The following is a 13,106-nucleotide window of genomic DNA, read 5'->3' on the forward strand; positions in this document are numbered from 1 at the left end:
GTACACAGACACCCGCCGGCGTGCATGCGTCGGCGTCCTGGGAGAAAGCCAGCGCGCGGGAGAGAGAAACTCTGCATCATCGCAGGCCGGCAGGTCTTGTAGCTTCCAGCTCTTTCCCCAGAGGCTGTTTTCTTGTCCGCGTCGACTCTGCATCTCTCTTCTTGGTCAAGAGCAGGCCTTCCTCGCTGCCGTCTGACCGCCCTCCTCTCGTGTGTCTCTCCTGCAACAGCGAGAAGCCCCCGCTGCAGGGAGCTGCTGTCCGAGGCATAAATGCAGCTTTTTGCGCGCTCTCTCGACGCTGCTTTCGCTTTCTTCTCGCAAGACAAATACGGTCTGTGAATCCTCGGCCGGTCGCTTCCTGCTTGCCGAAGGCTCTGAGCAAACCGCGGTTCTTCGACCGCCTCGCCGGCGCACAGCGCTGTCTTTCTCCGTTGACCTGATGTAAAAATTTCTCGCAAAGACAATTGACGTGACGACACTCTCTCTAGGCATCGAGAGCAAACGAACGTCTCCAGTCTCTAAAAACGAGCAACCGAGAAACGAAAAAAATACAAAAAAAGCACCGATACACAGAGCGGTTCAAACACCCGCCCACATGCATATATATATATATATATATATATATAAGTGTATATATATAAGTGTATGTATATAAGTGTATATATATACGTGTATATATATATATATATTGTTTTCCTCGGCCTCGTTGTCTGTGATTTCTTTCTCGCGCATGGAGGTGATGGCATGCTTTGAGCTGCAGCTTTTTTTCTGCTTCCAAGCTGCGAATGAGGACCCACAGTTCGTCTCGCGGCGACTCTAAGTTTTCGTAGAAAGGACGAGAAGGGAAGCATCTCAGAGTTACAGTTCTCGTCTCTCCCTCTGTCTTCTGTCTCTCTCTGCATCTGCTGCTCTGGTTTGCTCCTTCTCTCGGCCTCTGTTGCCCTGGCTTCCTCCTCTTTCTCTCCTCTCTCTCAAGATGGAGGAGTTGATTCCTGTGGTCAATCGCCTGCAGGACGTTCTAGCGTCTCTGGGGGCTTCTGCGTCGGGACCGGTACTGGATCTCCCGCAAATCGCCGTTGTCGGCGCACAGAGTGTGGGGAAGTCTTCTGTGCTCGAGGCTCTCGTCGGCAGGAGCTTCCTCCCCAGAGGCACAGGCATCGTCACTAGAAGGCCTCTCATTCTTCAGGCAAGCAGCCTCTTCTCTCCTCCACCATTACCTCCACAAAAGCCTCCGAGTCTCTCCTCGCCATCACTGCCGCTCTCTCCCATGTACACCTACATAGAGATGCATACATATACATATATATATATATATATAATACATATATATGTATATATATATATATATTTGTGTATTTGTTTGTTTATGTGTCTAAATGGATGCTTGCTCTTTGTTTGTATACTTCCAGGCATAGGTGTTCAGACAGATGTAGCGACTGGGATGTCTGTCGAGAGGGAGCTCTTCGTCTCTTTCCTTTCGTCTCGCAGAGCTGTCCATCACCTGCAGTCGCCGGGCTGCATGCGTCTGGACGCGCCCCGTGTCGCGCTTTTTGTTGCCCGTTTGCAGCTGCGCAACGCGAGTGACTTGCAGGAAGAGTTCGGGGAGTTCCTGCACTGCCCGTCGCGCAAGTTTACCGACTTTGAAGAAATCCGGAGAGAAATCGAGAGAGAAACAGAACGCGTCGGAGGACAGAAGAACATTTCCCCGTCGCCGATCGTTCTCAAGGTCTCTTCTCCGCATGTCATTGACCTCACTCTCGTCGACCTCCCCGGCATCACGAAGGTGCCTGTCGGGGATCAACCGTCAGACATCGAAGTGAGAAAACCGGTCACACTCGAGACACACTCTCGCCCCTCGAGCGGTCTTTCGACACATGGGCAGATACCTGTATGTACTTTCACATTTTTCATATATATATTTATATATACTTATATATATATATTTATATATATGGACTTCACACATCTGCATGCAGATATATATATATATATGTATGCCTACAGGTCTGCATGTGGAAGTATGTGCACGCGTACAGAGGTATATATATATATATATATATATATATATATATATAAGTATGTATATGAGTATTTGTACGAGTATCTGTAGAAGTGTGTAGGTGCTTTGGCTGTGTGTAACGAGTGTATTTCTCCAGTCTTTTTTTCCGTGCCTCGTCGTTCTCTTCTTCCAGGCACAGATTCGGCGAATCGTGTTTCAGTTTATTTCTGAACCGTCGACGATCATCCTCGCCGTCACTGCCGCCAACACAGACATCGCAAACTCCGACAGGTGGGGAACGTCAGCGAAGAGAGAGGGCGACTCGCTTTCTCCGACGTATGCCTCGACTTCCTCATACAGATGTTCTGCAGCTTTTCTCAGGAATTCTTCGTTCCACAGGAGAGGATTTTCGAGCCTCAATAGGTCATTTGTGACCGCCTCGGCGCGGGTTTTCTTGCATGCACATCCGCCTGTATGACGGGCATGCATGTGGTGAATAAATCAGCAAATCAGTCCATATATATATATATATATATATGGACGCCTATGTGTATGCATGTATATGTATATATGTGTATGTATTTGTATGTATGTGTATGTATTTGTATGCATGTTTGAATGTTTATATGTCTTTCGAGTACTTTTGGAGAGGCATTTGGGATGTTTAGAGAGAACGGTGAGCGTTTGTTTTTCAGTTTGAAGATTGCGAGAGAAGTTGATCCGGAAGGCCTTCGGACAGTCGGTGTGGTGACGAAGGTCGACACGTTGGAAGAAGGTGCCGACTGCAGCGAGGTGCTCCGGAACAGAGTCATTCCTCTCAAAAGGGGGTAAGGAGAAAAAACCTGGCGAAAGCGATCGATAGCGAACGGCGAGGCAGGACCGGAGAGCTCAGATTCAGGCAGGAATGAAGTTATCTTCGTATCTGTTTTGAGAGCGTCGCGCCTCTTTCTGTGTCTCTCATGAGTTTTCTCTCTCCAGTCTTCCTCTAAATTCTTCCTCTTCATTCCGGCGAATCTCCCCGTTCTGCTTTTCTTTCTGGGTCTCCCCCTCTTGTTCGCTCTCGTGCTCTCCGCCTGGGTCTCGTACGAGTTGTTCTCTTTTCGACAACCAAGCTCTTTTTGTGGGTGCTGGTCACCACCATGTCACTGGACTGCGCGAGACAACTGAGAGTCCCGGACGTCTATATTCCCCGTCTCCTTCGCCGACTTTGTCTCCCTTTTTTGCATGCCTTTTGGCTGTAATGCGCATGCTTTGCTTTTTTCCTTCGCCCATGCAGATACGTAGGCGTCGTGTGTCGCGGCCAGCGCCAAGCAGCGGAGATGTCGATCCGCGACGGCTTGAAGGAGGAGGAGTCTTTCTTTCGCTCTCACCCCGCATATAGGGCGATCGCCAGCAAACAAGGAATTCCGTTTCTCGCGAAAATGCTGAATCAAGTAAGGCAGCAGTCAGAGCCGCTGCAGCCCAGCAGACGCGTCGAACTCCTCCGTACTCGCTTTCTGTGTCGCTGCGCCTGGCGCCGCGCCAAGAAGAAAACAAGCGAGTCTTGTCGCATGCGGAGTCGCGCGAACTTGCGTGTCTCGCGTGCACTGGATCGACAGGTCTCGGCTTGAGGTGCAAAGCTTGTCGTTTTCTTCCTGAGTTTCCCTCTTTCCTTCGTTCAACTGTCCACCAAAGTCTCGCGAAAAATCGAAAGTTGTTCTGCACAAAGAACGACTTGGGCGAGACTCCGCTGATATACAGCTCACACACCCCGGTGTCGGAACACGCTATCTGTGCTGTTCCGTATGCATGCACAAACATGCACTTTTTATTTATTTTAGTTTAACAAATTTATATACATATATATATATATATACATATACATATATATAAGAACATCGCTCTCTTAGGTAAAAGGATACAGATAGACAGGTAGACGTACATGCATAGATAGGTTCTCTTCTTCAATCTTGCGTAAATACAAATCCACCAATTTTACATACATGTATATATATATATATATATGCATGTGTATGTAAATGTCTATTCAGGTATGGATCGATCCGCAGCTGTGCTTCTTCTCTTCCCCACTGATTTTCGCTTTTTGTTTTCGCTCCAGGTGTGGCGACGAGCGAGCGTGTGTATGTACAGTGGGTCTGAAACGCTGGAAACGCAGGGTGCGTGTCATTTTTTCAGATTTTGATGAAACATATCCGCGAGGCGCTGCCCGAGTTGAGAAGTCGGATTTCTCGGCTTCTGCAGAAAACAGAGGCTGAACTCGCGACCTACGGGGATCCGCTGCTCGAAGCGAAGGCGAATCCCGGCGCGCTTCTTCTACATTTCTTTTCGCGCTTTGCACGGAACTTCCAGGTACCGATTTTCGGGGTCTCTTCACCTTTTTCTACTCCGCCACTCCGCATTTCCGCCCATGCGCGTCGTCGCAGCCCTCTACAGGTCCACACGGGTGTCCACCTAAATGTATATATATATATATATACATATACATATATATACATATATATATATATATATACATATATACATATATATATATATATATATATATATATATATATATATATATATACATATATATATATATATATATATGTAAATGCGCGTGTGTCGATGTAAGCATCTTTGGATAGATGTCCACAGTGCCTTTTTAAGGATGTCTGTGGATGTGTATGGTCGGAGCAACATGCGTGCATGGGTCTGTAGATGCAAAACTGCAATGTGATGTTTAGGTTTTCGAGTTCTGTCACACGGGCATTCCGCGACTTTCTCCTTTTCCTGTTTTTTCGAGGGCTCCCCCGCCACGGCGAGTTGCGTGTGTTGCTATTGCGTTTGTATCTCCGAATTTCCTTCCTTTTTTTCCGTTTCTCCAGGACGCGATCGAAGGAAAACTGCAGGCGCACCATTCGTCTGAGCAACTCATGGGAGGGGCGAGGATCAACTTCATCTTCCACGATTGGTACAGGTTCGTCAGAACTGCCCGATTTATATATATATATATATATATATTTATATATATATATATTTGTATATATATGTTCATGTATATTAATATGTATTTGTTTATGCGTTGACGTTGATATAGCTATCAGGGGATCTGCATCTGTGACGCGTCCTTCTGACCTTTTCCCTGGGAGATATTTCTTGATAGTATGTGCACTCACATCCGCATAGTCTAGTGTTCAAGCGAGTCTCTGAAGATGTCTGGATCTGCGTAAATGTCTGTATTATGTATACGAATAGAGGTTTGCATGCACAGCAGGGTGGTCTACACCGAAGGACGACGCACTCGTCGAAGCGCGTGGAGAGTGTCGGGGGGCCATCAGTGAGAGGGGGAGGATCTGCGGGGATTTAAAACGCCGGAAAGCCGCGTTTCTGGGAATTTTCCTTGTCAACTTCCGCGTCTCTGCAGCCGAGCACTCGCCGAGTTCGACCCCCTGGAAGGCCTCTCGGACCATGAAATCCGGACGGCGATTCGGTGAGGAAACAAAGGACGGAGAGAAACAAATCAGGCGAAGCAGAAAGAAGAAAAGGGAGAAAGGCGGAGATGTCGGTGAGAACAGGATAGCAAGAGAGGAGGGAGAACCGGGCAGAAAGGACTGAACTGTGATGATCAGAAGAAGAGAGAAGAAAGACGTGAGAAGCACAGACGAAGCTGGAGGAGAGGTAGGACGGAAAAGCAGAAATGATGGAGAAACAGAGAGTCGAGTTGAGCATTCGATGACGGAAAGACAAAGACAGAAGAGACGACGAAGGAGAGAACACGGCGTACCTAGACTCATGCGCCTGAGTCTTTTTCGTCGACTTCTAATTTTAGCCGCTCCACGCCCACCTGCATGCGTTATGGCCCGCTCTACGCTTTGACCTGCATTGGTCTCAGGTGAAATGCGTAGTCTGCAGACCCCACAAACCGAACCGAGACGCGAGTGAACGGCCGAACTTTTCTCCACCTGTGTATATCCATACAGATAATGTAAACACACAGATTTACGTAAATCGTTTTCCCTTTTTTGCGTGCATATATATATATATATATAGGTGTCTCTCTCTCTCTATATATATATATATATGTATATATATATATATATATGTATGTCTATATATTTTGACATGCTCTGCATGCATTCGGTTCTTTTTGCGTGCAGCAATGCGACAGGACCGAAGGCAGCTCTCTTCGTCCCTGAGGGGGCCTTCGAGATCCTTGTGAGGCGGCAAATTCAACAGCTCGAGACTCCTTCTCTCCAGTGTGTGGAACAAGTGAGAACCTGCACTCAAAGATACACATATGTATATACGTATATGCATCTACACATACATATATATATATGTATATATATATATATATATATGTCCATATGGAGTACTGTACCATTAAATGCATACATATAATTCCAGATACTTATAGGGATGTGCATGTGTGTCTCTGAATATTTGTGGAGGCAGAACGGCCCTGTTTAGTTTTAGCAGAGAAAGGCGCTGTTGGAAGGCGAGAGAGAGGAGGCTCGCTCCGCTCGCGTTGCAACTGGTAGCAGCCGTTTACAAAACGTTGACGGCAATACGAGGACCTGCTGTGTCCATCTTGGAGGCGTCGGAAATCTGTTTCTCTCTCGTTTGCTTGCTTTCAGGTCTACGAAGAACTCCAGAAAATTGTTGCGAAATGCGAATTGCCTGAGATGGCCAGATTCAGCAACCTTCGAGAACGCGTGATGGATGTAGTTCGCGGCGTCTTGCGTCGCTGCCTCGCTCCGACCAATCAGATGATTCACAACATCATTCAAGTGCGTTCTTTTCTCTTTTGTTTCGACTTTCTGCCTTCGTCCATCTCCTCAGTGGCGACTCGCCGTTTCTGTCGCTCTGTGTTGACGTCGCGTTTTCTCTGCGTTCTCCTTCCGTTCACCGTCGTCGCCTCCGCCTCCTCATTTGCGTCCGGTGACGGCTGGCTTCCCCTGCATGCGGTGGTGTTCTTCTTCAGATCGAACTTGCGTACATCAATACGAACCACCCGGACTTCATGAACAATCGCTTCGGACCTTCTTCGCGCGAGTCCGCTGCACTGACGGCTCATCCGCGCAGATCTTCTGCAGAGAAAAACGGACCCCCATCTGGCTCCCATTCTCGAGGGTCTTCAGGCGTCGGATCTTCGCTGTTTGCTTCCGATGGGAGCACAACCAGTTCCGGCTCAGGCCCTCCTCCCAGTCCTCTCTTGAGTAAGAAAACAGATACCTCTCCTCAACAGTCTGTCCTCCTCACAAAAACCTCAATGCAACGTTGCAGGTACAGCCATTCTAATATATATATATATACATATATGTATATATTGTGCATGTATTTAAGTCTGGTAAAGGTATATACATATACATATATATATATATATAAATACATGTTTTTTGGTGTATAGGGATATCCCGTGTATTGGTGTCTGTATGTATGGCAGTACGTCTTGTGGAGGTTTCGACGAAATCCAGAGGAAAGACCTCGTTTCTTTTTCACGTTTTGTTTATCTTACTTTTATTTTCTTTTTTTCGTGTCTTTTCGTTCTGCCTTCTTCATTTCTTGTCTTTTTTTATGCTTTTCTCTGTCTGTCTAGCTCCGCCACCCCTCCTCTCCCAGGCGAACCAAGTAGCAGCGGCTGCCGCGGCAGCAGCAGGCGAGTCTCCAAGTGAACAAATCGTGAGTATTTTTCGAAGCTTTTCAAATGCGTTCGTCCACTTTCGTCCACATCCCCGCGTTCATGCACAGAGTCTCGCGCCGATTTGTCCAGGTTCAGTTTCTCCTTTTTTTCTTATCAAAGTCCTTCTCTCTGGCTCTCCACCTCGCCTGCGTCTCGTCTGTCCCAGCGTCTCGATGTTTGTCTCGAGATTTCTTTCTGTTTTCAGACCAGCGCGGGGATGCTGAATCAGGGTGGCTTCTTCGCCTTTCTGAAGGGTGCCCGACCTTCTGCCTCTTCGTTTTTCCCCTCTGCCAGTCCAACCAGTTCCAAGGAGTTCTCTGAGCAGAGTTTGCCGGCTTCTGTCGACGCAGCCGCATCTGCGCTCTCCTCTCAGAGGCCAGGACACAGCTCTGCCGACGGTATGCTTCGCTTTTCGAGTTCCACCGTCTTTTTCGTCTCTCGCGTTTATTCGTTACTGCCTTGTCGCTCTCGTCCCTGACCTTTCTTCGACGGCGGACTCCGCCTTCCTTCGGCTTTTGCTTCCTTCACATTCTTTTTTCTCTGACGTAGCGGCGCCTCCTTGTTCGCGCTCGCTATTTTCTCCTTCGCTTCTGCAGCAGCTCTTCTCCTCCGTCTTCTCTCTCCGTTCGCTTCTCGCGAGCTGACGGATCTCAAGGTTTCTCTGCTCTCTACAAGCGAAGTGTTCTCTTGTCTCTTGTTTTCTCGAGTTCTTCGTCTCTTGCCCGTTCTCTCCAGATCCAGCATGGCCGAGACGCCTGACGAAGTTCAATTGCAATCTCTTGTATAAACTCGTAGAAGGGAATGACAAAGAAAACATATTCAGGCAAACGAAACTCGGCCTGCCAGTTCGCGGCGGAAGAACGCGTGTACTCGCAATCGAAAGTTACCTCGGTAGTTTAATATGGTGAATCGATTCAAGTCGTTCTTCACAGAAGATTCAACATGTCTTTGGAGCCTGAAAATGGTAAAACATGCTCATGTGACGAAGTTCAAGGACCGCTTAGATTTTTCGGGATCTAAAAACGGGAGCGTGGATCTCGCCTTTCATACTTTGTTGTTTTCTAAAGTCCTTTCAGGTTGAATTTCAATCAACGCCTCTCTCGGTTTTTTTCCGAAGCGAAAGGCGTTTCTAAGGAGTCGCTGAACGTTTGATGACCATTTTTAAAGGTTCATTGGAGTTCTTATTTGATTTGTTTCCGCAACTCAGGCGAAACGAACCGTGCTTTCTTTGGAGGCTCTTTTGCCGGCTCTGCTCTCGACCGCGTTCGAGTACGTCTGAACCAACGACCTCTTCGATTTGTTGCGACTCCAGTTTATTTTTCTCACCTTTCCTCGTTTTGCCTCGAACTTGTTCAATTTTAATCTTTTGACCGTGTTCCTCTGAGCTTCCGGCGTTCCGGTCCATTCACTGGATGCGGATATCCCGGTCAATGTGTGATTGCGGCGCGCTTTCTCTGTTTGGTGTTTGTATGGGTTTGCGGATTTACGTAACGCGGACTCACATCTCCGTGAAGGGATTTCCACGGTTGTAGACATCTCTCTGTGTCTCGTTTTTCCTCTCTACAGGCATTGTGGCCGGTTTCCCTCTCTCTCTACACATCCCCTGTGTCTCGCCTCTCCGTTTTCCGTTCTTCGATTTCGACGCGTTTCCAGTTTCCGTCGTATTCGCTGCACGCCCCCACATTCGTCTTCTTGTTTCTCCTCTCTCTCTGGAAACGGATCTCTCCAGGCATGTAGAATTTCTCTCCCGCAAGTTCCCTCAATCGTAGCGCCCTCGGAGGTCCCGTCTGAACGCGAGCAGATCGAAACAGATCTCATCAAGAGTCTCATCTGGTCGTACTTCCAAATCGTCAGGTAACCCCACAGACGCTCGAAATGCTTCTCATTTCCACACAAAGCGACTCTTCTCCGCCTTATATATTTACATTTATTTACATATATTTATCTAGAGAGATTTACATACTTATATATGTTCATGTGTTTACATATTTACATATATTTATACATTGTTTGCATATATTTAAATATATCTATATATGTTTATATATTTATATATTCTGTATATATCCATACATATATGCATATATATATATATATATGTATGGGTGTATATATGTATATACGAATGGAGACGCATATATGTTGCTAGCGGTGCATAAATTCTTGTACGTATGTCTATGTCTTCAGATGCTCGTCCCTTTGTCTGCATGTGTATCTAGAGAGCCAAATGTGCTTTCTGTACGAAGGGATGCAGATGTTCGTAAGTATATATATATATACACACATATATATATACTTATATGTATATATATATATATATGTATATGCTCACAAATGCGCACGTGCATATACAGTTGGTCATGTGAGTCTTTATGTCCATCTGTTTATCCTTTTGTACAGACATGTTTGTCAGAAAATCTGTGTGGGTGTTGCGGAAAGGCGGGAAGTGACAGTTGTTCTTGGTGTTCAGGAAAAACGTATCGGACGCTGTTCCGAAGTCGATCATGTACTTCATGGTCAACACGGCGAAAGATGTTCTACAGCGCGAGCTCGTTGCTCAGCTGTATCGAGAAGGTAAAACGTTTCGTAAATCGCGATTTTCAGGTTCGTCCGTCTTCGTTTTGAACTCCGGCTGAAGCGGACTCGGCGGAGAGTGCTTGTACGGAGCAAGAGAGTTACTTTTTCGTCGATAAAGGATTCTCTTCATCACGCCGAGAAGAAACGCCTGTCGTTTTCGGTGACGTCTCTGCGTTTCTTCTCGAGCTCTTTCTGTCGCGTTTTTCTGTGCGTGTGGGTGTCTCTAGAACGACAGAGAACGCGTTTCGCTGGACCTCCTTAGACTGAGGGCGTTTCTGTCTCTTTCTGTCTTCCAGAGTTGTTCGGCGAGTTGATGAAGGAGGCGGACGACGTCGCAGAACGACGCATGCAGTGCAAGCAGCTTCTCAGGTAGAAGAGAAGAAACGAAGGAAAACGAAGCAAAGACGAACGGAAGGAGGGAGAAAACGCAGGGTCGAAAACAGAACACGGGAGAAAGCGTGGAAGATAGTGTGATGGAAAGGAATGGAGAAGAAGATAAGAGGAAGGAAAAAGAAAACTGGTAAGGGAAATGTGAAGCGAGAAGAAAGAGAGAGAAGCAAAGGCGCGGAGAGAAAGAGAAGAGAGAAGAGGAAGAAGAGAGCAGAAGAACAGGGAAGAGGAGAGACGGAGAAGAAGCGAAAAGAGAGCAGAAAAGAAGAGAAAAACAAGGTGAAGAGAAGAGAGAGGTGGAAAGGAAGTGAGGATAAAAGTGAAGAGATAGGAGAGCATCGGACGCAATGAGCAAAGAGGCAGTTGTGGGGAGAGTAAAGTATCGCAAGGTGGAAGGAGAGAGACGGGGGCAAAAGTGGAAAATTCCTTCATTGAAATTGTGAAATGCTTTCGTCGTGCAGATCTCTGCGGGCGGCTGGAGATGTTCTTTCTCACATCCGAGATTTCTCCCTCTCTGACGGCACCTCTTTCGCCTCCGCTTGTCGATGAATTTTTTTCTCAACGACTCTTTACTCAGGAAGAAGAGAAAACAGGACTGACATCGCGTGCGAGGTGCATGCGCTGGCCGCCTTTATCCTTTCTCGCGTCTTCCTGTGTCTCCAGCTACTACTGTTCTCCGCTGGCGTGTCTGTATGTCTCTCATACGCCCGCATGCATACCTCGCCCAAGTCGCTCACATTTCTCTTTTCGTATATTCAACTGTGCGACTCTCTCCTTATCTGGCCTCGTAGCTACATGCAGAGAGAGACGGATTTGTGTATACATGCATATAGATACAGAGAGAGATCTGTGTATCTACCTATATAAATATATATATCTATATTTATGTATATATATATATATATACGTAGGCATATATGTTTTTTTTACGTGTACATTTATATGTTAGGCGTTCTGCGTATGAGTTCGCATGAGAGGCGCTGGAGTTTTCAAGTGCGTCTATTTCTTCTGCGTTGCAACTGGTATGTTTCTCTGGAGAGCACAGTTTCCTTGAGTGAGTGATCTGTGTGTGTGTTGCTTCCGAGTTTCCTTTTCTTCTCTCGCCTTTGCCGTTTCCAAAGTGACAGGGGAAAAGGAGAACAAAGCTGGAGTTGTTCCAGGACTTCTTGTGGCCGTCCCCTCTTCGTTCAAGGAGACAGTCTCGGCATTCAAATCGCAATTTTAAAAAAGATGCAGAGACAGGTCGACCGATGTCTCAGAACCCGCAGGCACTTGGACAACAAGCGTGTACCGCCACAAATCTACTTTACATCTGTGTGAATATACTCGCAATAAAGTCAGAGGATAAATTCGGAGACGTACTAATAGTTATCTGCCTATGTGCGTGCGCATAGCTGCTATTTATATATATACATATATATATATATACATATATATACATATATATACATATATATATACATATATATATATATATATGAAAATGTTTTTGAGAGTATGCGTACATGCACGCAGTTGTGAAAATATATGCATTTTTACATATATGTATGCGTTTGTGTATGTAGAGTCAGAGAATAGGTTTTGAAATCTCCTAATTTCTTTTTATTTCGGTGCATGGGTCCACGACCCAGTTCCTGAAGTGTGGAGTGTCTTGTGTGCTTCACTGGAAGAAGAGCGCCTGCAAGTGGAGAAAACGAAGGAAGGTTCTCTCTCGAACAGAAGAAGGGAAAGAGACGCTGGGAGTGGAGGAGACGCAGCGACCTCGAGAGACACGAAGAGGACAGAACGAAGAACGATTGAACCCACTACTGTTTCTTTGAGAAAAGAAAGCTCTGCTCTCAGAGAGGGAAGAGTGCCTGCTGTGAGAGAAGAGCCACTACGAAGAGCGGGAGAGCGTAACGCTGACACAGGCAGAGAGATAACAAAGATATGGTGAAGAGGAAAAACAGATAAGAACAGGGACACTAGAGACAGAGAACAAGACATTTTGTTCCTTTTTGGAGTACCACTGGGCGTCCTGAGTTGACGGACAGGAAAAACGGTTTCAGCAAAGTCTCTCTTTCTCTGCATGCAGAGTTGGAACACAGGAGACGCTGGAAAAAGCCGAGATCGTTATCAAAAAAAACAGTCACAAGTTTTTTTCCGTATGAGGAAACGACTCCTGAATCTTTTCGTCTCTTCCCCGTGGAGCACACCTCTTCTCGTTCTTCTCTCCTCGCTCGTTTTGCTCTTTTTTCTCCACTTTCTTCCCTGTAGTACTTTCTACTCCGTCAAACCGTTCCAGCTTCAACCTCCTTCAAATTCGCCTCCGAGCAACGCAAGCCGGGACATGCAGCATGCAGACATGCACGCACATGTATATATATGTATATGTATTTATAAATATGTATTTATATATGATATATATGTGTATGTATCTTTAAATGAAAGTCCTTATTCTTGGATGCAATTTTGGATACAACACATATACATGAA

At 46.3% G+C, this 13,106-nt stretch overlaps 1 protein-coding gene across 1 annotated transcript; it reads left to right on the top strand.

Annotated features, from left to right (window-relative positions):
- Positions 1-131: 131 nt before the first annotated feature.
- DRPA (dynamin-related protein DRPA) lies at positions 132-12,987 on the top strand. Its single transcript, XM_018781488.1, has 18 exons — positions 132-1,186; positions 1,568-1,816; positions 2,193-2,290; positions 2,695-2,826; positions 3,276-3,432; positions 4,175-4,348; positions 4,867-4,958; positions 5,406-5,471; positions 6,139-6,250; positions 6,619-6,771; positions 6,966-7,200; positions 7,581-7,663; positions 7,870-8,062; positions 8,872-8,933; positions 9,394-9,518; positions 10,135-10,238; positions 10,538-10,610; positions 11,093-12,987. The coding sequence occupies exons 1-18, from the start codon at positions 977-979 to the stop codon at positions 11,178-11,180; spliced, it is 2,406 nt and encodes an 801-aa protein (XP_018636213.1). The 5' UTR covers positions 132-976; the 3' UTR covers positions 11,181-12,987.
- The last annotated feature ends 119 nt before the right edge of the window (positions 12,988-13,106 follow it).

This window comes from Toxoplasma gondii, chromosome IX (genome assembly GCF_000006565.2).
Source record: "Toxoplasma gondii ME49 chromosome IX, whole genome shotgun sequence".
NCBI lineage: Eukaryota > Apicomplexa > Conoidasida > Eucoccidiorida > Sarcocystidae > Toxoplasma > Toxoplasma gondii.

Excerpts from the sequence above, each read along its gene's own strand:
- DRPA (XM_018781488.1), top strand. The coding sequence starts at position 977 with ATGGAGGAGTTGATTCCTGTGGTCAATCGCCTGCAGGACGTTCTAGCG. Across the intron at positions 7,201-7,580 it reads TCCTCCCAGTCCTCTCTTGA|CTCCGCCACCCCTCCTCTCC; the intron begins GTAAGAAAACAG and ends CTGTCTGTCTAG. Across the intron at positions 8,934-9,393 it reads CTGCTCTCGACCGCGTTCGA|GCATGTAGAATTTCTCTCCC; the intron begins GTACGTCTGAAC and ends GGATCTCTCCAG.